The sequence below is a fragment of the Mesoplodon densirostris genome, chromosome 15 (assembly GCF_025265405.1).
Source record: "Mesoplodon densirostris isolate mMesDen1 chromosome 15, mMesDen1 primary haplotype, whole genome shotgun sequence".
NCBI classification, from domain to species: domain Eukaryota; kingdom Metazoa; phylum Chordata; class Mammalia; order Artiodactyla; family Ziphiidae; genus Mesoplodon; species Mesoplodon densirostris.
This window is the reverse complement of record NC_082675.1, coordinates 28,818,797-28,842,998: the sequence shown is the minus strand read 5'-3', so window position 1 is coordinate 28,842,998 and position 24,202 is coordinate 28,818,797. Positions and strand designations below refer to the sequence as shown.

General features: G+C 39.3%; 1 protein-coding gene across 2 annotated transcripts; it reads left to right on the top strand.

The window, feature by feature from the left end:
• Positions 1–1,009: 1,009 nt before the first annotated feature.
• SEH1L (SEH1 like nucleoporin) lies at positions 1,010–23,292 on the top strand. Of its 2 annotated transcripts, none has more exons than XM_060119553.1 (9): positions 1,010–1,228; positions 3,816–3,866; positions 6,975–7,121; positions 9,941–10,152; positions 15,983–16,081; positions 17,356–17,496; positions 18,216–18,373; positions 19,593–19,743; positions 22,605–23,292. In XM_060119553.1, exons 1-9 carry the CDS (start codon positions 1,118–1,120, stop codon positions 22,807–22,809), a joined length of 1,275 nt encoding a protein of 424 aa, XP_059975536.1. In that variant the 5' UTR covers positions 1,010–1,117; the 3' UTR covers positions 22,810–23,292. The 2 variants fall into 2 exon arrangements, with proteins under 2 accessions (XP_059975536.1, XP_059975535.1); XM_060119552.1 differs by lacking the exon at positions 22,605–23,292 and adding an exon at positions 21,005–22,478.
• Positions 23,293–24,202: the final 910 nt, after the last annotated feature.

Genomic DNA, 24,202 nt, shown 5'->3' with positions numbered 1-24,202 from the left:
CAGTGGACCCATTCTGTACAACCCTATCACGGTGAATACATGTCCCCATGCATTTGTCAAAACCCACGGAATGTACAACACTGAGAGCAAACCCCAAGGTAAACTATGGACTTTGGGTGATAGTAATATGCTATGTAACAAATGTACGACTGTGCTGCTAATACTGAGAGTGGGGAGGGTAGCTGCCAGTATGAGTCCTCTATGTATTTTCTGATCAACTTTTGCTATGAACTTAAAATTGCTCTAAAAAAATGAAGTCTCTTTAAAAAAAAAAAATCTCTCCTATTCAACCTCTCACCCGGATAATCTCTGGCAACAACCGCTGTGTTTACTGTCTCTAAACTTCGCTTATACAAAGTTTTTTAAGGTTTGGAGCTTTTATAAATCTATCAAACCTTCACAGATAGTGAGTACTTTCTCTGGAAATGATGTCTTTGACCTCAGAGCAGTTACATTAGTTCTTAGTTATCATACCTGCAGCTCACGGGTTTGGGGGTTTGCCTCTAAAAGTACCAATAAAATCTTACCATTTTTAGGGGGGGGCGCGGGGGGGAAAGCAAATGAAGGAACTTCCAGCAAGGCTAAGCCATTTCCGCACCTCCCGGGGTTGGTGGTGGGGGGCGGGAAACGGCCGGGCCCACCCGCTATTTCTTGGAGCCTGCGCTCCGGCCGCCCGGCACAGCCCCGGACAGACCGCACCGCCCACTCTCCGCGCCCACTCCTGCCCGGCCCGTCTCCCGGGGACACACGCCCAAACACGTACGAGACTGACTCAGGGCCGAGGCCCGCAGACGACAGTCTTAACCTTCGCATTCTCCCCAATTTCCACACTTCGACAGAGAGTCCTCTAACTCTCCTCAGGGCACAGGGAGCGCCGCATCCAAGAGACTGGCCAGCGCCCCAAGAAGTCCAGTAGCCACCACCGCGCGGGGTATGATGGGGCGGGGGCGGGGTCCCGCAGGGTATGACGGGCTGGGGGGCGGGACGCGGCGTAGCCGGGGCGCGCGAGCGGCCCGCGGGAAGCACAGCCGTGCGCGCCCCGGAGCCAGGTCCGGGTGGGCTGCGGTCCGCGCGCCGCCGCGCCGTCCTGTTGGAAGAGGGAGGGGCTGGCGCAGCCATGTTTGTGGCGCGCAGCATCGCGGCGGACCACAAAGATCTCATCCACGATGTGTCTTTCGACTTCCACGGGCGGCGGATGGCCACCTGCTCCAGTGACCAGAGCGTCAAGGTGCGCGCGGGGCCGAGCCCGGAAGGGGGCGGGAGCGGGCGCGGCCCGCCGTCCGAGCGGAGGGGTGCGTGGAGAGTGGACTCCTCCCGACTTGAGGCGCGCTGCGGGCACGAGGTCCGGAGCCCAGGCCGATTGGCGGGCGCCCTCCTCCTAGCTATTGTGGAGTCAACGCCGCCTGGGCCGCCTCCGCGCGGCTGCGGGGGCGTGCGTGCGTCACGGCGGCGTGCGCGCTCCTGCCGCGGGGGATCCCGGGCGCGCGGGTCCCGCCGACTCTGCAGGGCCGCCCGGCTGGCCTCCAGGCGCTAAGGTCCTGCTCCTCGTTGGTCAGGCTGGGACCCGGGTCGCGGGGGCGCCGACACAGTGGGTGGGGTGAGCCGGCCCCACTTCCCGGGCTGCAAGTGTTGCGAGGCCCAGGTTTTCTCACCCGCCCCTCCGCCCGCCCCGCCGTGGGAGTGTCGCGATAATTAGCGTCCTTTAGCCGAGTGTGTTTCCTTATCCGAGTAGAGCTCAGCCTCCAAGTCACTAGGACTAGTGTGTCGTCCAGTACGGAGCTTTTGTCTGTCGTGGTGTTGCAGTGAAAATCTTCATTAATCCAGCTTTTTATGTTTTCTGAATGATTTCCTTAGACTCATTCCGGTAGAGAAATTAGTGAATATTTTAAAAGCTTTTGAGAGTAATTGGCAAATTACCTTTTTGCAGGTTGTACTGTGTTACAACTGCCGGTGAAGAGTATCAGTGTGATAGTTGTCCGTGTCGGGCATTATCATTGCAGTTTTTTTTCTTTAATTATTTTTTATTGTGGTAAGGTACACGTAACAAAATTTACCACCTTAACCGTTTTTAAGCGTGAAGCTCAGTGGTATTAAGTATGTTCATATCTTTGCATCCATCTCCAGAACCTTCTCATTTCGCACTGTCCCCGTTAAGCATAACTAGCCGGTCCCTCCGGCCTCCGCCCCTGGCAGCCACCCTTGTACTTTATGTCACTGATTTTGGCTATTCTAGCGGCCTCATATAAGTGGGATCTTACAGGATTTGTCTTTTTTGTGACTGGCTGATTTCACTTAGGATAATGTTTTGAAGTTCATACATGTAGCATATGTCATAATTTCCTTCCTGAAAAAGGGAATGTTTAAACTTAAAAATTTTTTAAAGGGCTAAAAATATATATTGCATATACCGCATTTTACTTATCACTCATCTGTCAGTGAAGTTGGGTTTCTTCTACATTTTAGTTGTGAATAATGCTGGTATAAATGTGGGTGAACAAATATCTCCTTGAGGCCCTGCTTTCAACTCTTTGGGGTGCAGACCCAGAAGTGGAATTGCTGGATCACATGGCAATTCTATTTTTTTTTTTGCGGTACGCAGGCCTCTCACTGTTGTGGCCTCTCCCGTTGCGGAGCACAGGCTCCAGACGCGCAGGCTCAGTGGCCATGGCTCACGGGCCTAGCCGCTCCGCGGCATGTGGGATCTTCCCGGACCTGGGCACGAACCCATGTCCCCTGCATCGGCAGGCGGACTCTCAACCACTGCGCCACCAGGGAAGCCCGGCAATTCTATTTTTATTTGAAGTTTTTTGAGGAGCCGCCATACTGTTTATCATTACATTTTTTTAACACAGGTTAAAATGTCATGTTGTTATTGTAATCTGTATTTTTTGTTGGTAGTAATGTTCAGTGTTTTGTTTTTGTTCGTTATATATACAGTTGATGCTCATTATTTGCAAATTTTGTATTTGTGAATTTGCTTATTCTTTAAAATTTATTTGTAACCCCAAAGTCAATGCTCATGGTTGTTTGTTGACATGGGCTGGGTGGCAAAAAAATTATAGAGTTGTCAGATGTGCGTTCCCAGCTGAGGTTGGACAGGTGACACTCTGCCTTATGATTCAGGCTTTCATAATGTAAACAAGTGTCCTCATTGTCTATTTACTGTCACATTTTTCACATTTTTGTTCTTTTTTTGGTGATTTCCACTGTCTGAAGTGGTCCCCAAGTGTAGTGCTGCATAGAGTTTCCACAAGCAAGAAGGCTGTGATGTGCCCTATGGAGAAAGTGTGTGTTAGGGAAGCTTCATTCAGACGTGAGTTATGCTACTGTTGGCAGTGAGTTCAGTGTTAGAATCAATAATGTATACCAACTAAGGTGTTTTTAAACATACACACATAAAACAAGGTTATGTATCGATTGGCTGACAAATATATTGTGACCAGAGGCTCCTGTGAATCTCACCTATCAATATTTTCCCCGGGAGGAGTGGTTTGGTATTCGCCAATTCACTGCTTACTGTGACATTCTAGGACATAACTAGGACATAATGGCTATAAGTAACCAGACTTGACTGTAACTGATATTGTCTCCATTAATTAGTAGAGCAATGGTTCCTTGACCCCAGTGCTTTAGCACAGTGCCTGACGTATCCAAGTTTCTCAATAAATATTTTGTTGAATGAGTGAATGTTTACTTACTGATTGTATTCTTTTGTGAATTTATGTTCCCTTCCTTTGCCCTCGTACTGACTAATGTTAATGTTTTTCCTATTAATTTGTAGGAATTCTTGGTATAAAATATCTTTTTTCTTACAGGTCTGGGATAAAAGTGAAAGTGGGGATTGGCATTGCACTGCTAGCTGGAAGGTTAGTATTTATTTTTACAGTGATTTGAAAGAATTGAAACATTTACTATTTGGTAGCATTAGTGACTTGCTGTTCAGCTTTGAGAGAATTGTAAAATTTATATCTTTTACTTACATTTTTTCACTATTAAAGTAACAAATACACTTCAGAAAATTTAAGAATAAGAAATTTGAAATTCTGTATCATTCTAATTATTTTTTGCATCTCAGTATTTCTTACCTTTTTCCTTTATATATTTTTTAATAGTTGTGATGTTTTGTACATAGTTTTATTTCTTGCATTTTAGAAAAAATAGTTTTACTCAGGTAGATTTTTATGTATCTTGAGAATCATCAATTTTAAATGTACAGTTCAACGAGTGTTAGTAAATTTACACGGTTATGCAACCATAACCACAATCTAGTTTTAGAACACTTCCATCAACCCTGAAGTTTCCCTTGTGCCTTTTGGGGTCAATCCTCGTTCCCTCTTAAGCCCCAAGCAACCACTGAACTATTTGTATAGTTTTACTTTTTCTAGACATTTTATATAAATGGAATTCTACAATATGTAGTTCTTTGTTTCTGCCTACTTTCCTTAGCATGTTTTTGAGGTTCATTGATGTTGTGGCATGTGTCAGTGGTTCGATCCTTTGTAATGCTGAGTAGTATTCCCTTGTATAGATGAAGCCACACTTTATTTATTCATTCACTATTTGATGGACAATTTGATTGTTTTTAGTTTTTGGCACTTATGAATAATGCTGTTATGAACATGCCATACAAGTCTTTGTGTGGACAAACATTTTCGATTCTCTTAGATATGTAGGAATAGAATTGCTGGGCTGTGTATGTTTTAACTTTCTTGAAAACTGCCAGACTCTTTTCCAGAGTGCTTGCACCATTTTATATTCCACCAGCAATGTATGAGGGTTCCAGTCTGTCTTTTTGATTATAGCCATCTTAGTGGGTGTGAAGTGGTGTCTCACTGGGTTTCAATTTGTATGCCCTTAATGATTAATTATGTTGATAGTGTTTTCATGTGTGTATTTGCCATTCATTTGTCTTCTTTGGTGAAGTGTCTATTCAAATCTTTTGTCCTCTCCCCTTTTTTTAAATTGAGGTGAGAGTCACACAACATAAAATTAGCCATTTCAAGTAAACAAATAAATGCGAATGCATTTATTACATTCACAGTGTTGTACAATTACTACCTCTGTCTAGTTCCAAAACTTATTTTTATCACTCCAAAAGGAGACTCATATTTCTTGCTTTTTAGTTTAACAACATGTTTCATAAGTACTTTGGTTTGTTTTTAAACATAACTATAGCAACAAAACAAATATAACAACAAATATACCCTATTTTGTTTAGCTGATGGATATTTAAGTTGTTTCCTTTTTATTGTGGTGAACACCTTTGTGCAATCCTTATTCTTTAGTTAGATTGTGCTTTACTGGGAATCTAACATTTAGCAGAATCTCAGTGCCCTAGTGCATCTTTTACTTAATAGCCTGTAAAAATAAGAAAGGTGAAATGAAAAAGACTGGACAGAACAAAGGATAAAAAATAAGGGTGCAAGGGCTTCCCTGGTGGCGCAGTGGTTGGGAGTCCGCCTGCCGATGCAGGGGACAAGGGTTCGTGACCCGGTCCGGGAGGGTCCCACATGCTGCAGAGCAGCTGGGCCCGTGAGCCCTGGCCGCTGGGCCTGTGCGTCCGGAGCCTTTGCTCCGCAGCGGGAGAGGCCACAACGGTGAGAGGCCCGCATACCGCAAAAAAAAAATAATAATAATAAGGGTGCAGGGACTTCCCCGGTGGTCCAGTGGTTAAGACTCCTTGCTTCCACTGCAGGGGGCATGGGTTAATCCCTGGTCGGGGAATGAAGATCCTGCATGCTGCATGGCACGGCCAAAAAAAAAGGGAGGGGTGCAAAGTTTATCATTGGATGATGACGCTGTTACCATGTAGAAATTATTGGATTATGAAAGTGTTCTGAGATTATTGAGTATAAAAGTGTTAGATATACAGAAGCTTGAAACAGATTTTGTAAACATCATTGGTGGACTGGTGCTTGTTGTCATACAGTATTTTTACTGGAAAGCACAAATGAATTCTGTTGATGTGAAATGCTTTAAGACTTTTCTGCCTTTTTTTTTTGTCAACAAAAAGTTGGATAATAGTAATTTGAACTAATTTGACATTTTTCATCTATAAAGATAATGCTATTGAACTTTAAATTATTTCCTCAGAATACAAGGATTTGGACTTCTCTATATTTGTTCTCATTGCCTCTTTTCCTAGAATAGTCCATTGTCTAGCCAGACATCAGAATCATTTAAGCATTTTGTTGCTATGGTTTCTTATACTGTCAGGCTTTTGAAGCATATAATTTTGATTACTCTTATTTATCAGGTGGATGTTTCCTATAGAGGAAATTTGCAAGTAAAAAAAAAATAAAAACAGGGCTTCCCTGGTGGCGCAGTGGTTGAGAGTCCGCCTGCCGATGCAGGGGACACGGGTTCATGCCCTGGTCTGGGAAGATCCCACATGCTGCGGAGCGGCTGGGCCCGTGAGCCATGGCCGCTGAGCCTGCATGTCCGGAGCCTGTGCTCCGCAACGGGACAGGCCACAACAGTGAGAGGCCCGCGTACCGCAAAAAAAAAAAAAAACCAACCAAACAAAAAAACCAGTGGACTGATAGAATCTCTGTTTAAAAGCTTTGTTAGGCTAAACTCTGAACCAAGTCTCCAACTGTTGTTAGCACTGAAAGAGGTCAACTTTATCCAGCTGGATTTTTCTTTATTAGTAAAATGTTAGAAGAATTTGACTCTAGAAGGACTGCAATCCTAAATACAGAGTATCTTCTAAACGTTTAAAATGCTAGAATTGAACATTTTTTTTGGCTGTGCTGCACAGCATGCGGGATCTTAGTTCCCCAGCCAGGGATCAAACCCATGCCCCCTGAAGTGGAACCTTAACCACTGGACCACCAGGGTATTCCCTAGAATTTAACTTTTTAAATGTTAAATTGAATAGCTTTCTCCTTTTGTTGAAGTAAAAATATCTGTATTCTGTTTCTTCAAGTGACTAAACTCAGCTTTTTTCATTTTTTGCTTTTGTAATTCCTCAGACACATAGTGGATCTGTGTGGCGTGTGACATGGGCCCATCCTGAATTTGGACAGGTTTTGGCTTCCTGTTCTTTTGACCGAACAGCTGCTGTCTGGGAAGAAATAGTAGGAGAATCGAATGATAAACTGCGTGGACAGAGCCATTGGGTGAGACATTTGTTAGCAGTGGGTTGGTGGGTGGGGAACATGAGCACCCGAGGAGCGGTGGTCTTTCCAAGAACACTTTGGGGTGGTAAGATTTTCAGTCCCACCCGCCCTGACATCCAGGGAGGAGAGAGGCACTGGGGATTGATGTAGTCACCAATAGCCAATGAGGTAGTCATTCACACCTGTGTAATGATGTCTCCATAAAACCCGTAAAGCAGCTGTCCTCAACCTTTTTGGCACCAGGGACCCGTTTCGTGGAAGACAGTTTTTCCACAGGGAGGGCAAAGGGGGATGGTTTCGGGATGATTCAAGCACATTACATTTATTGTGCACTTTATTTCTATTACTATTACATTGTAATAATAAAATAATGAAATAATTATACAACTCAGCATATGCTGACAGGACACGGAGCTCAGGTGGTAATGTGAGCAACGGAGAGCGGTTGTAAATACAGACGAAGCTTCACTTGCTTGCTTGCTGCTCACTTCCTGCTGTGCGCCCTGGTTCCTAACAGGCCACAGACTGGGACTGGTCCATGGCCCAGGGGTTGGGGACCCCTGCCCTAGAGGACAGGGTTCGGAGGCTTCTGGGCTGGTGAACACCTGGAGATTTGGGGAGAGTGGTGCCTGGAGGGGGCATGGAAGCTCCACACCTCTCCCCAGCCTTGGGCACCTGTCCCCAGCCTGTGCATCTCTTCCATGTGACTGTCCCTGAGTTACACCAGTCAGTTAGAAGCACAGGTAACAACCTGGGTTTTCGACTGGCATCTGAAGAAGGGTGGCCTTGTGAGACTGAACTCTGAGCTTGTGGAATCTGATGCTATCTCCAGGTAGTTAGTGTCAAAATTGAGTTGAATTCTCCTTGGACACCCTGCTGGCGTCAGAATTGTGTGGGGAACAGCCTCTACCCCCCACCCCCACTGGAGCTGGAATTGTTACCAGAACCTTTTACTTCTTTAGGGAAATGTCTGTTCAAGTCTTTTGCCCATTTTTTTTGTTGTTGAGTTGTAGGTAGGGGTTCTTTATGTATTCTGGATATTAATTCCTTAAGAGATATATGATTTCCAAATATTTCCTCCCATTCTGTGATTTGCCTTTTCACTCTCTTGATAGTGTCCGTAGGTGCACAAAATTTTCATGAAGTCCGGTTTATTTTTTTCTTTTGTTTCCTTGTGTTTTTGGTATCATAAATTATAGACAAGTTCATTGTGATGGAGACTTTTCCCCAAAGTTTTCTTTTAAGAGTGTTGTAGTTTTAGTTCTCATGTTTAGGTCTTTGATTCATATTGAGTTAATGTTTGTACATGGTATAAGGTAAGTATTTAACTTCATTCTTTTACATGTCAATATCCAGTTTTCTAACACTTTTTATTGAAAAGATTGTCTTTTCCCCATTGAATGATTTTGACATCCTTGTTGAAAATCAAGTGACCATATATGGAGAGTTTATTTCTGGACTCTATTCCATTGGTGTCTGTCTATTCTTAGGCCATAACACATTGTTTTAATTACTGTAGGTTTGTAGCTTGCATACTATTCATATTGTTTGACTTTTTTTTTTTTTAGATGATGGGAGGGGTTGGCCTCATTGCCTTTGCACCAGGGCCTTCCTCAGGCAAACAGTTGCTTAAGGGCAGGGGAGCAGAGACATTTCTTGAATAGAAAGGATTTTTCTAGCAGTCAGTCTGAGATGGATCAGTTAGCATACTATAGGTTGGGTTTAGGAGTGGTGGCATAGAAAGGATTTTTCTTCGAACTTAATTATTTGCCTTTAGTTACATCCACTGTCATTAATACATTTGATATTTCAGCATTTGTGTTATTAATTATTCAGTGGTGTTTTTAGACAAAAGTTTTCAAAGATGCTATGCTATCTTTGAAGTTTGATATTCTTTTGATATTCAGACACCTTAAGATGTATTTCAGTAACCATAGATAGTAAACTCTTGATTTCTAAATTTTATTGACATTTTCAGTCAAAAATCATCTCATCTAGGTGCCAGACAGTAACTGGTACATGCTATGCTGATATTCTCTAATTACCAGAATGCCAGCTTCGTACCATTCGCTTGGTCTCTACTACATGCCTTCTTTTAAAAGTGGATGGTAGCGGTCTGAGTAGGACTAACACTTACCCTTGATGGAAGAAGTTTCACACCCTCCATTCTGCTGTTAAAGAATCTTAATTGTTTTACTTTGCGGCTTGTGGCCTGCTTTGTATGACAAAACTGCCTATATGAAAATTCTAACATTTTCTGGTTTACTGACCTATCTGCTTAAGAAGAGAATACTTACCTAATTTAATAAAGTTAGACTTCATAAGGCCTTCTTTCTTCTGCCATAGAGGGAGTAATTGATTATAGGTCACTGGTTTGTTACTGATTGCTAGCTGTGTATGTGGTATTTTGTTAAGTGCTTTGGAGGAAATTGAGGCTCACACAGGTTTTGAATACCTTATTCAAGGTTATATACCTAGTAAGTGGCAGAGGAGCTCTGTGTGATTTCAGAGCCTGTGTTCTTTCCACTCTGCCATCCTTTTTTTTTTGTATTTAATTAATTCATTTATTTTAAGATTTAATTTAATTTTTTAAAATTTTTGACCATGTTGGGTCTTTGTTGCTGCGCGAGGGCTTTCTCTAGTTGTGGCGAGCAGGGCTACTCTTCCTTGTGGTGTGCAGGCTTAGTTGCTCCGCGGCATGTGGGATCTTGCCAGACTAGGTATCAAAACCGTATCCCCTGCATTGGCAGGCAGGTTCTTATCCACTGCGCCACCGGGGAAGTCCCTGTATTTAATTTAAATTGTTAATTTTTTTTCAGGTCAAGAGGACAACGCTAGTGGACAGCAGAACATCCGTTACTGACGTGAAATTTGCTCCTAAGCATATGGGTCTTATGTTAGCAACCTGCTCAGCAGATGGTATAGTCAGAATCTACGAGGCACCAGACGTCATGAATCTCAGCCAGTGGTCTCTGCAACATGAGATTTCATGCAAGCTAAGCTGTAGTTGTATTTCTTGGAACCCTTCAAGGTATGCTTACACAGCAATCCTCTGGTGATATAAGCCTAGTAATTATTACACTTAGCATCAGATGGTTTATTTTTTTGAAAATGCTTTTCTTAAGTAGTCTTGTTCATTATTTTAAAAAATGTATATTATGTAGAATAAAAATTCTCTCTTCTCCACCCTGTCATGTGTCTTATACCCCTATTTCTACTCCACAGAAGAAGCCAACCACTGTAAATATTCTGGTGTGCCTTCTGGACTTTTTCCATGCATATAAAATAAATATTTAATAACAAATATTTAATTTGTGTGTTTATAAACACACAAATATATGCAAATAAAAGTATATGCTATCATGTACAAGTGGACACAAAACACACAGACATGTTTAGACATAACATTTTCCTTTCATGCAATTTGCCTTTTTCACTTACAGATACATCATGGGCATTTTCCCATGTGTCAGTGTAACTAGTCCTTCCTTACTCCTTTAACTGCTGTGTAGAGTGTGATTCTAAGACTGTATCATAGTTGATTTTTATTAAACTTTTTAAAATTAAAAGAGTAATGAGTCACCTGATAAAAAAATTCAAATAATCTAGAAGAGTACAAAATGAGAGGTAAAAGTTCCCTTACTCCCTAAAAACAAACGCTGTTAGTAGTTTTGTTTTTAGATTTTAATTCTGGTAGTCACTATTTTATTTATTTATTTATTTTTAAATTTTTATTTATTTATTTATTTGGTTTTTTTTTTTTTTGCGGTAAGCGGGCCTCTCACTGCTGTGGCCTCTCCCCCTGCAGAGCACAGGCTCCGGAGCGCAGGCTCAGCGGCCATGGCTCACGGGCCCAGCCGCTCCGCAGCACGTGGGATCCTCCCAGACCGGGACACGAACCCGTGTCCCCTGCATCGGCAGGCGGACTCTCAACCACTGCGCCACCAGGGAAGCCCTATTTTATTTTTAAATGATTTATTTATACCTTTGGTTCTTGCTGTGTTATCTTTAGACAGTATTTATACTCATTTTGTGAAAGATGACTTTAGCACACTTACAAAGCTTTCCACTTGTGAAGGTATGACAAGATATTTTATTTGTGGAAGTGTTAATAGTTGTTTAGTTATATTGGTAATTATCTTAATTTCAAATATTTATTTCTCTAGTGATTTATCAATTTTTAGACTATATATTGACTCACCTCTCTTTTAAAAAAGGGGAAATTAGCTTTTATTTGCTTCTCCCACACATTCACCCTCCCATTTCCTAATATTTTGTTATATTGCTTATACAGTGACAAGATCTACAATGTTTCTATTTACGTTTTGTAAACATTTAATAATGTTAAGTTATATGTGTTAAGTACACATATAAGTACTTTATCTTTTGACTACAAGTTGATTCTAAATATTAAGTAGCAACCAAATTTATAAGACTAGATTATGTAAATATTCATTACAGACATAAATGTAATCTATTTCATGAAAACTGTCGTTCACACAGAATAATATGGCATTAACTCCTGATGGGTGCTCTTTTCTCTTTACTGATTCCTTTACCTCTGGGTTATACTTGGCTGTCACAATTTCCATATCACGAGTTGCCTTTGGATTTTTTGTTTTCATTTTGGTCGCATACCTCTTAAAGTAACTTTTTTTCCTATATGGGATGGATGGCAAACTTTCTGAATTCTGGCATACCCAAAAATGTCTTAATTTTTCTCCATGCTTAATTGTAGTTTGGCTAGTTTTAGAACTTCGGCCAAGTTCCAAATGTAAGAATTTCAAAGTACTATTCTTGAATCTTTTAAACTTTAGGTGGTGAGATGTCTGAGGTCAGTCTGATACTGGATCTTTTGTAAGTAGCCTAGTCTTTCTGGAAGATTTTAGGATTTTGTCTTACTATGAGTTGCAAGTATATTCTCTGAGTTTGTGGTTTGTTATTTTGACACTATCATGACTTTTGATAGTCTGCAGAAAGTTCTGAATTTTAATATAGCCACACTTAACAGTCTTTCTATATTTGTTATAGTGCTTTTTGTTTTTTTATTTGAGAAACTCTTCCCCACCTTGATGTTGTTAAGTGTATTCTGAAAGGTTTTTGGTTTTGCCTTTCACACTTGGGTCATTAAAACTCCTAGAATTGCTTTGTATGGTTTAAGGTAGTAGAATTCTAAAATTTATATACCAGGATGTTTCCAGGTATTTTTTCTTTTAAAACACTTTTCTGTTAGGGAAGATTTCAAATATACTAAAAGTATAATAGGCAGAGCCTCACATATCCATCACCTGCTACAGTAATTCAAAGCTACTCTTGTTTAATCTGTGTATTCCTCCCCACCTTCACAAACAAAACAAAAAAACCTGGATTATTATTATTTTTGTGTGTGTGTGTGTGTGATACACGGTCCTCTCACCGCTGCGGACTCTCCCGTTGTGGAGCACAGGCTCCAGACGCGCACGCTCAGCGGCTATGGCTCACGGGCCAAGCCACTCCGCGGGCACGTGGGGTCCTCCCGGACCGGGGCACGAACCCGCGCCCCCTGCGTCGGCAGGCGGACTCAACCACTGCGCCACCGGGGAAGCCCAAAACTGGATTATTTTTAAGTAAATCCAGACATACACTATTAGATGTTGGTCTTTTTTGAATTCATCCTGCTTGATGCTTAGTGGTCCATTTTAAGGTGAAGGTCCTTGTCTCAGATTGGGGATATTTTAGGATTCTTTGATAATTTATCCTTCTGTTTTCTCGATTCTGTCCTTCTGGAATTCATCTTTGATTATTCTTGGATTTACTCTCTATTTCTTTAAAATTGTTTGGAGATTTACTACTCTGTCTTCCAGATCTCCAACTTGTTCTTCAGGTGTCCATTTTATACCATCCAGTGATGTTGGGGGTTGGTGGGGGTGGCAATCATTTTTAATTGTTAAGAAGTCTTTCTTTTTCTCTGATAACTCCTTTTTTTATGCCAGTCAGCTTTTGTTACATAGATACAACATTTCTCTGAGGATCCTAATTAAAATTTTTAAAAATTTTACGTTTTTTGATTTACAGTCAAGTCTCCTTTTTTGCAGTAGTTATGTTCTATCAAGTTGCTGCGAACACTGAATTAGCTAATACTGAGCCACCCCTCCCAGGGGAAATACAGGATTAGGTGCCACCAGCCTCTGATCACATTTTTGTTAACTGATCAATACTTAACCTTGTTTTATGTGTATTTCTGTCTAAAGACACCTTATTTAGCATATATTCATTAACATTGAACTCAGCCAACAACACTAACTCACACCTGAATGCAGCTTTTATCTAACACAGGTATTTTCTCCATAAGGAACATCATGACCTTGCTAAACTTAGGAACACAAGGCAGCACGTCAGCACTGCGCTTGGGGGCCATTTTAAACAGCGAAATCATCAACACAAAGAACAAAAATGCAGAAAACATGATGGTAAATAGAGTGCAAAACAGACACTGGTTTTTCAGCATGAAGCTGAAACAGGAAGGCCCATGAATGCCCCAAGTATTGGATTTTTGGTTTTGCAAATAAATTTTAGCAAGTAGGTCAGTTTACAAATGTAGAATCTGCATATGATGTGGACTGTAGGCTGTTTTATATTTTCTCAAAGATCTGTTTCCTCAAAGAACTGTTTGTATATCTTGGTCTTTAACTGTCACACTCCTTGTTTTTCTCAAGTGCATGTTAGTCTTTGCTCATGTATTTGTGTTTATGAACAGGAGACTGTGATGGCTGCTAGAGAGAACTGGTGTTGGTATTTTTCTCCTGTTAGATGCTGTTTTCTTAACAGCTCATTCTCTTACTTAGGGGATTGGCTGAGTTTTGACTAAGTAGGTGGAGTGGTGTGGCAGAGTTTCCTTGTAGGGCAACCAAGAGGGAGATGGCAGGTGGGCATTACCCCCAAATTGCCAAAGTCAGGAGGTTTTGACTTGGGAGATAGAGCACTTTTATGTATTTTCTTCTTGTCCCTCTCCCTGCCAGCTTTGGAGTGCTACTTTATTTCAGATTCATATCTCTCCTCTTATAAGTGCTAATCATCTCACTAGGATCCTTCCTCAGACTTTCTTTAGCCTAGAGCAGAGTCAGCTGCCAACCATGGGGCTCTTCTGATTGCAGATTATTAAATGAATCAATTCATGATTGCCCCATTACTCATTACTGTTGGTTGATTGATTGATTCATTATTTACTTGCTTATTGATTAGAGGTTGGAGCTTCTAGAATTTCCTCCTTAATGATAGTTGTTGAGCTCTTTTTACCTTAGCATTTTTTAACTGTCTGATCTCCTTTTGCTTCCTGGAATCCTCCAGATTTCATGATTTCTGATGGCACATTCTGATTTCTGCGCTGTTACAGTGTTATTTTTTCATCATTTCCCTGGAGGCGTAGGAAGGAGATGCAGGTGATCAGTCTCCTGTATTCAGTCAGAGAGTTGGATGGTTTTGCTCACTGTTTAATTATGAGTCATATTTGGAAAATGGTTTAAATGTGATCATCTTATTTGTGGGTATACAAATGAGATAATCCTCATTTCAGGTTGTTATCTGGATGTTTCATAATTTATTTTTTAGAATATTTTAAAAATTTATATTTTCAGTAATTTTAGAATATATTACTGTAAATGTACTTGTCCTTGCTCAAATAAATACATTTGTGGAACATTGAAAAAAGAAATTTTGCGAGATATAGAAATTACTATGATTTACATCCCTTTGAGTAGCCAAGAATTATAATAAGTAACTTGTAATTTTATTTTATTACTATAACACTTTGTAGTTTACCTGGTATTTTTCTTTTTTTTTTTTAAATTAAGAAAATGTTTATTTATTTGTGGCCACGTCGGGTCTTAGTTGCAGCCCTTGGGCTTCTCTCTAGTTGTGGCGTGTAGGCTCCAGAGCACGTGGGCTAGTTGCCCCAAGGCATGTGGGATCTTAGTTCCCCGACCAGGGATCGAACCTGTGTCCCCTGCATTGGAAGGTGGATTCTTAACCACTGGACCGCCAGGGAAGTCCCTACCTGGTTTTTCCCTTATATTAGGTGATGTCGTATTAAGAAGCTTTAGTAATAAACACCTAAACCTTTTTTTTTAATTATCGCATTTTGTTTTCAGCTTTATGAAATTGGCAGATCACAATATCAAGATCAAAGGTTAAACAATACCTCTATGTCATGTTCATAGAGGTATTACTTAATCTGGATGGGGGAAGCAAAGGATATCAATATCTAGGAAATTAGACATAGAAATGAAAAAAAATGATTCAACCTAGAGTCCACCTCAGTAGAGTTCACTCTCTTATTGCTTATCTTTTGCCTTTTTCAAAACGCAGTTGACCACAAATGAGTCTGGAGACTAGAGAATGACAGGCATGCCTTCCTGAGGGTGGTCTTTTTCTACTGTTCCTCCTCCATCGGGGTGGGGTTCTTTTTGTACGAAGCACGTAAAAATCTTTTTGCCATGAATTTGGTCACCATAAAATTACTTTTCATTCTATAGTTAATGACCAGATCTTTTAGAAAGAAAAATTCTAATGCCTCTTAGGTGTCTTTAAAAAAAAAAAACTATTAACTGCTTGAAGCCTTTTGTTTTGGGAAAAGGACTACTTTCTATCTCAGCCGTAAGAAAATGTGGTTAAAAACAAGGTGAAAGCCCGGTGTCCTCAGTCCCCAGGCTGAGACCTCTGGGGTACCCTTCCTGGGTGTGTGGTGCCGGGCGTGGCAGGGGTCTAGTCTGCAGTGACACGCTGACTGGTGGGTTGCATGGCTGCTGGATGCATTTTTAATTCTCTGAACTAAATGTGCATTAACTTTATAATTATGTACAATATCTTCTACTTTTCTTTTCTAGCTCTCGTGCTCATTCCCCCATGATTGCTGTAGGAAGTGATGACAGCAGCCCAAACGCAATGGCCAAGGTTCAGATTTTCGAATATAATGAAAACACCAGGTCAGTACTGCTTTGGTTTAGTTATTGTTCTGAATTGCATTTAATTTTTTAAAATGTTATTTCTTTATTCATTAACTCAGTTATGCATTATTTGTCCCATATTTACTGATTTCCTGTGATACGCTAAGTTCTCTGCTCTGGTAATATAAAATTGAGTGGTGTAGAGGAAAAGGTAATTGATCTCCCAGTATGTACCATCATGAAGGGAAAACAAAAAAAAAAAGGTGAAAAATGGTGATGAATTTTATAAACTGGGAGAATCAGGATGTTAAGAGATTATGCCTAGGGGGAGGGGGCAAGGAAGGTTCATTCAAAAGGAGACCCATAGAATGAATAGAAGTTAGCCAGACAAAGAGGGCAAAACATTCCAGATGGAGAAAACTGTGTGTGTTGAGAAAGAGCCAATATATTTTCACTGTGCTTGGAACATAATAGGTAAAAGGGAGTGTGATGAGAAATCTGGAAAGCTTATACCTGCAAGACCTACTATTCAATGTTTAATTTTTATCTTAAGGGTAATGTGAAGCCATTGAAAGACTTCTCAGTTGGAGAATAACAGGATCAGATGGTAGTTTAACACTCCTGAGGTGTGGAAATAGACTTTGGTGTAGCTTCCTTTATCATCACTTAAAAAACTCAATTCTTGCTGTTGTCAGCTTAACTTCTTCCTTTACACTCAAATCTTAGGAAATTCAGGTACCCTTTTTCTTAAAAAAGATGTTAATGGCTAACAAATCAAGATCTCATTCTAATTAAGTTTTAGTTACTCTGTTTTAAGCTAAACTTAAAAAAAATTAAAGGAAGAAACCTGGGAGGTTATATTACATTCCTAGGGCTGTCAAAGCAAATTACTACAAACTGGTGGCTTAAAAGAGATGTTTCTTTTCAGAGTTCTGGAGGCCAGAAATCTGAAATCAAAGTGTTGTCAGGGCTGTGCTGCTTTCAGACTCTTTCCTTGTCTCTTCCAGCTTCTGGAGGCTCCAGGAGTTCCATGGCTGAGCTGCATCACTCCAGTCTCTGCCTGTGTCTTCACATGGCTTCTTCTCTAATGTCTGTTTCTCTCTCATCCTGAGATCCTTAACTGTATCTGCAAAGGCCCTTTTCCGATAGGTCACATTCACAGTTTCTGGGGGTTGGGGCTGGACATATTATATATTGCAGAGATAAACACTACTTCATTGTGAGCGAGGTGGAGAAAATGGAGATACCTAGACATGTGGATTTTTAAAATTTTCATTTCTGATAATTTTAACGTAAATTGTTTTTTCATTTAGGAAATATGCGAAAGCTGAAACCCTCCTGACAGTCACAGATCCTGTCCATGATATCGCCTTTGCTCCAAACTTGGGACGGTCTTTCCACATTCTTGCCATAGCAACCAAAGACGTGAGAATTTTTACATTAAAGCCTGTGAGGTGAGTTTTTGAAACAATTACTAATTTGAAAGTTCTCTTACCTCTTGCTTGTTTTCATTTGTGGAGGAGGGTGTAGAGGCAACAGTGGTCTGAAGACTGGATTCTTTAATGAATCTTTTATCTACAAATATATGACTTTTGGGAATAGGGAATTGAGTAAAGAGAGGAGATTTATGTTTTCTTAGTTGTGTTTTATTTAGGCAGATACTAGAATGAATTGGATCCTCTGAATATAATTGCACTCTATAAATGTTTGAAGGAATGAGAGGTGGCAGTCTACTTAGGGAAAATTAAATTAGCACTGAGACATTATTGTGAATAATCTATTTAGCTTTAACTTTGGAATTGTGAGTTTCAGTTCTTTTTCTTTTCTTTTTTCCTTCTTCCTTCTCTCCTATTCTTCCCTTCCTACTACTTTTTCTTTTAAAATTAATCATTATCATCTCTTTTATTCCTCAACCTTTTGGGGGGAATAAAATCCTCTTTAGTCACTTAATATCTTTTATGTGGTAGGATCATGCCAGGTACTGGGGAATCAAATGAAAGTGACATGGCCCATCTCTCAGTAAGCTACGGAGGTTGGGGGGCAAGTATGGATATGACATTGATATGGCGTGTTATGTGAGACCATTTGTATTTTTTAATTTAGAACAGTGTGTGTGTGTGTGTGTGTGTGTGTGTGTACTCAGAATTCCTCAGGAAAATTTTTTTATTAACAGGAAAGAACTTACTTCCTCTGGTGGGCCAACAAAATTTGAAATCCATATAGTGGCTCAGTTTGATAATCATAATTCTCAGGTCTGGCGAGTGAGTTGGAATATAACAGGGACAGTGCTGGCATCTTCAGGAGATGATGGCTGTGTCAGGTTGTGGAAAGGTAAGATTTCATTGGAGGAATTGTTGCTTTATGATGCTACTTGAGAATTTTCACTTAGCAATGTAAACTCTGAAGTATTTTGAAAAAAAATTATCTTTCTACAGTTACTTTTAAATTAATGTCTCGTATTGTGTTGAATCTTTATCATTTTACCTAGTTCATTGCAGTAATTGACTAATTGAATTGTTTAAGTTTCCATGTGGAACAAAGTAAAACTAATTGTAACAGAATATACACTACCTCCAAAGATACCATTTGCTATGTGTGTAACTTGTGGGACTTCTCTACAAACTCAGGATATAGTCATCTCTTACTTGATTAAACAATTGCTTTAGCCAACAAGCCCTTAAGAGAAGAAAAATCCAGTATATTCCCCAGTTCTTCTCTACAGCTCCCCAAAGTTAGAGAATCTTGAGGCCACTGATTCTAAAAGTTTCTTACAAATGCCAAGCAGAGAAGGCGGTCTGGACAGTCGACACAGACTGGGTGCTGTGGCGTGGTCTGCACTTCTCCACGGATGTTTATCCACTGGCTCTGTGTACCACTCTAGTCGGTGGCATCCCATCTTTAGGATTCGAAGTTATAGCTTCGTTCATTTCCCTTGAGGAGTTACTGTTCCCAAACTGCAGTTTGGCTGAGTCTCCTATGATCAGCTTTAGGCTGTGGTAGAACCAGCCCAGGTGTCCCTTTCCTCAGGGTCTTTGCTGCCCTGTCCTGCCTAACTTGGATCTCCTGGGCTCAGTGTCTGCAGTGACCAGTTTTGCATCCAAACAATTAGGCCAGGTTGGATAAGCCACTCAAACCCCAGAGGTTCTGTTACCTACCTCCATGAGGACATGACTTGTACTTGCTTAACCGAGAAGGTGACTCCGTTACCCACACATCAGAACTGAAATTCATTATAATGAAGACAGAATTTTATTTTGATACTAACTTAATGTAATAATGTGGTAGCTTAGAGAATTGTCTCTGTTAATATTTATCTTGTAAGGAAAGGAAATGGGTGGTGAGAGCTTTGTTTTTAAATTAGTATTTCTTTAAAAACTTCAAAAAATAATTGTTAAAATTGAGATATGCGTGTTTCATTTAAAAAAATGTCTTTACCATTTATCCTGAGAGATATGTAGCCTGTAGGTCTCTTTTATTTCTTTAATGGTAGATTTGTGTCCTGGAACATAGGTATTAGTCATGTTAATGAGTTTGACCATTTTCCTTTCAGCTAATTATATGGACAACTGGAAGTGTACTGGTATTCTGAAAGGTAATGGGAGCCCTGTCAATGGGAGCTCTCAGCAGGGAAACTCAAATCCTTCCCTAGGTTCAAATATCCCAAATCTTCAGAATTCATTAAACGGATCTTCTGCTGGCAGGTAGGCTGTTTTGTGAGAAAACTAGAAATTATCTTCCTTTTAAATCATTCTGGTAGCCATACTGAAGGTGTGTTATTTCATGGATTTTAAGATTGAATCAAGAAATTCACACGTAATTGTGGCACTAGAAGAGAAGGAGGCACTTTGGTAGCTCTGTATTTGGCTTATTACTTGGTCATAATATTTACAGGTAGGTTCTGAGGCCGTTAAACAAACTCAATTATATGCTGAAATTTAGTGGTCTTCCAGAAACATATATAACTTTGAAGTAATAAGATGAGGAGGAAGTTTGGGACAGTACTGAGGATCGTAGTCCCAGATGAGCATTAGCGTTGCTAGTGCTGGTAGGGTGGCCTTTGAGTTAGGTTAAACTGAAATTTTAAATAAAACACACGAACTAAGGCTTTGTAAAAGTGAGTACATTAAATGTTTTTTTGTGTGTGTTTAAAATTTTCATGGCGATTGTAAGAGGATATGGTAAATTCTGAGTTCTTGATTTTTAGAATTGTTAGTGTATTTTAGATTCTCAAAGAATGTTTAATGTTATCTAAAGAGTTGTCCTTTTGTTTTCATATTCAAATTTCAAATGTGAGTTTGTAAGCTAAAATTATTTTAATATGCCTTCGTGAATAATTTGGAACACTATTTAGGAAACTTCAAAGCACAGCCTTAACAAACTGTCACGTGGTTGTCCTGTTGTCAACTTAAGTAAAAGAAGAGAATTGTATTTTAAGTTTCTTCAACTATTTTTTTTTTCTTTTTTTTGCGGTATGCGGGCCTCTCACTGTTGTGGCCTCTCCTGTTGCAGAGCACAGGCTCCGGACGCACAGGCTCAGTGGCCATGGCTCACGGGCCCAGCTGCTCCGCGGCATGTGGGATCTTCCCGGACCGGGGCACGAACCCGTGTCTCCTACATCGGCAGGCAGACTCTCAACCACTGCGCCACCAGGGAAGCCCTCCTCAACTATTTTTATATTGTTATATTTTTATAAAGGAGTCCTGCTTTTTGATTTTTAAGTATTTACATGAAAACAATTTCAGGTTACCATAGAAGATATCAGATTATAAAGATTATTTCATGAAGCAAAGATACTAGTGTTAATTTTTTTTTTTAAATCAGGTTTTTGGTTGCTGCCTGTACTGCATATTTTCTTTTGTAAAGAGCTTTGAAGTTTTGATGTGTTCTTATTGTGCCAATAACCATGTGTGTTAGATCTGTGATGCATTTTCCCTTCTCCATTTGTATTATGTCCTTTAACAGAAAGCACAGCTGAGTACCAGCTAACTGGAGTAACTTTGCTGTTTTGCTGCTTGTTGCATGCACACAGGAATGGGAAGCAAGCTCCTTTTCCCCTTCCCCAGCGCCGTTTGACCTCTCCCAAGATACACCAACAGCCTGCTTACTACTAAACGCAGTCCAAAAGGCCTTTAAAAATACAGTGTATATCATTTTTTTGTGCTAGCCAGTTTATTGACATTATTTGAAACTTTTGAAATATAAATGGAGAGGCTTTTTGTTGAGACATTGTCACCAAAACAATTTTTTGAAATGTTTCTGAAACGAACATGGGATTTAAAATTAAAGAATTGTTACCATCCTCATTGCTAGTTGGGAGGAGGGAAAATATCACTTTATTCCATCTGGAGACTATATATAGACTTATGTCTTTTATTTTCTAAAACAGTAAGCTAAAATGAATTTTTATAATTTTAATTTGAAGATTGAATATTTTTCATAAAGATTGTTTTGAGTGCTAATTTGTTTACCTTTTGTAGAATTGGTTTATACATGATATTATTCAGTACAACTCTGTTATTTCTTTGTAATATTTAAAAAGTATTAGTGAAGGAGTGAGAGAAGTAGTAGTGAAAGTAACTTGACTGTACAGTTTGTAGCCAAACAACATTTGGTATTGCTTCATTTATAATTTAGAAGTAAAATGAAAACATCTTAGTAAGTTTTCAGTTCATATTCACTAAAGAGATAAATGTTTCTAATATGTGCTTGTATATTTTTATGGTGTGATTTCATGGCTTAAGTTTTCCTTCAAGTCAAAATTTGGAAACATAGTATAAGAAGCAGATAAAACTCTGTTAAAATTGTGCATGCATGTTAACCTCCACATTCCATGTCCCAGGATTTTCTTAATTTTGTTGGCTGCTTCATTTAGTTCATATCCTCTGATGACAAAGCTATAAATCTTTTTTTGAGAAAATGCTAAAGTATTACGGGTAAGTTTTAAAATGGCAGAAGAATAACAATAGGACATATTTTTGAGCCCTTTTACTTATCAAAATTTTGTACTAATCTTTTTGCAGAAAAACATCTAAGTACATTCAAAGATTGTGTTTCTTCAAAAGTATGTTGCAGTAGCTGGCCATACTATGTGAAAGTCTATCTGAATTGGTCCTCAGTATCATGTATGCACTAAAAAATGTGCTGCTGCTACAAGTGAAGTGTTGCTTAAAGAAAAAGCTTATTTGATTTGTAAATTACAGGAGAGCATCAATATGTTTCTGAGAGACTAGAAAATGTTTTAAATTATAAAATTAATGTCTTTTTTGTAACATTCATACTGATAATTTTTTTTAACATTTTAAGTTTAACAGATTGTATTTCTTTTTTCAAGTTTCTATACTTGCTTAAGTGAGCCTGATTTGAGTAAGGGTCTTGATTTTGCTATTATGTTCCGTTAGTTTTGGCATGAATATAGTAAAGCTTTTTTTTCTAGCATGTGCTTTTTCCTCTTTGGTTCTCTTTGTATTTACTACTTTTCTCTTTTTCTTCTGTTTTTTTCTTTTTTTTTTTTCTGTTGTTTTTGTTTTGTTTTGGTGTTTTGTTCCTGTCTTCATTGTTTCAGGTATTTCTTTCCCCCTCTGGATTCCCCACGGGCTGGATCGAGATGGTCCAGTTATGCCCAGCTCCTTCCTCCTCCTCCTCCTCCTCCTCCTCCTCTGATAGAGCACTCTTGCGATGCTGACACTGCCAGCCTCCAGTATCCTCACCCTCGCAGACGATCTCTCTCTCGGCCTCTTAATCCCTTACCTGAGAATGAAGGGGTTTAAAAAACACTGATTTAACACTTAAAGGCCTTATTCAAGTGCTTGTAAATGCTTTCATTCCTGGCTTTTTGTTTTTCTTCATTTTCTTTCAGAAGATTTTTCTAATTTAGGGTCTGTCTTGCACGTATTACAACCAGAACATGGTGTTTGGAACCTAAATGTGTTTGTGCTTCTGCATCAAAGGAATATTTGCTTCATTGGTTGATAACCTTTGATGAAATATGAGATGTGTACACATAACATTAACTGTGAGAGTTACACACAATAGCTGACTTCAAAGTGCCTGTTCTGTACATTTTATTTTGAACTGTTATGGCGTTAAATTTCTTATGGTTTGTCATACTGGTTAATGTGAAAACATATCGTTATAAAGTTAACTTTGCCTTTGAGACATAATAAAAAATGTTTTTGATTTTTACAGGCTAATGTTGCAACTGACTAGTTTTTAAAATAAATCATTCCTGTGTATAAAGCAGCAAAACATAATATGGACTGTTTGGTCTTTTTTTTTTTTTTTTTTTCTTTTAAAGGAAACTGCCTTTCACTACTTGGAATTATTGTTTAAAGCTTTTGTAATTATTCTCCAAGTAGATTATTTAATAAAATATATTTTTAAAGATATGAATCTGTTGCCATATAAAAATAGAATGTAGTTTATTTGATGGTTGGTAAAGCTTATTTATATCTCCTTAAAATATCATATTGCTAAAAAAAATCCAAACAATCGGAAATTAGGGGATGATCATGGCATTTCTTTAGAAGGTAGAAAGTTAGTATGCAGACTAACATCTAGAATCAACAAATGTCTACTTGACATTTGAACAGCATTTCGTGTGTCTTATCAGCTAATCACACAGATGGTATAGTTGTTATAAATGTATATTATAACTTATAATCTAATTTTCACAGACACTCTCCTATCAATAGACACTTTCCTGTCAAACCGCTAGAGCTTCTTAACATGCAAAGGATAAAGAGCTTATAAAGTATATTGTATTTTAATTTAAGGCAAGGTCTTCCTTCTGTTAAAGGACTTGTTTTAGACCAGTAGACTTCTCTAGTTTCAAAGCAAGAGGTCTCACTTTAAGTCTGGATCTAGCTCAGAATTAAGAATTCAAGTCTTTTAGATTTCAATCATTATAGACGTACGTGGGGTAGGATGGGGTAATGAATTGAGACAGGTCCTCCCATTTAGTGACCATTGGGCATCTTCTATATGCAAGATACTGTGCTAAACACTTTGGGATATGTAAAAAAAACAGAAAGGTAGTCGGCACACATTCATTCTAGTGGAAGAAGGCAGTTACAGAATTTACAAAGGGTAATGAGGATTCAGCTTTGTAAAAAAGGTTGAACGGTGCAGGAGGCATTAAAGAAAGTGATTTATATGAGTCAG

Excerpts from the sequence above, each read along its gene's own strand:
- SEH1L (XM_060119553.1), top strand. The coding sequence starts at position 1,118 with ATGTTTGTGGCGCGCAGCATCGCGGCGGACCACAAAGATCTCATCCAC. Across the intron at positions 7,122-9,940 it reads TGCGTGGACAGAGCCATTGG|GTCAAGAGGACAACGCTAGT; the intron begins GTGAGACATTTG and ends ATTTTTTTTCAG. Across the intron at positions 19,744-22,604 it reads AACGGATCTTCTGCTGGCAG|GTATTTCTTTCCCCCTCTGG; the intron begins GTAGGCTGTTTT and ends TCATTGTTTCAG.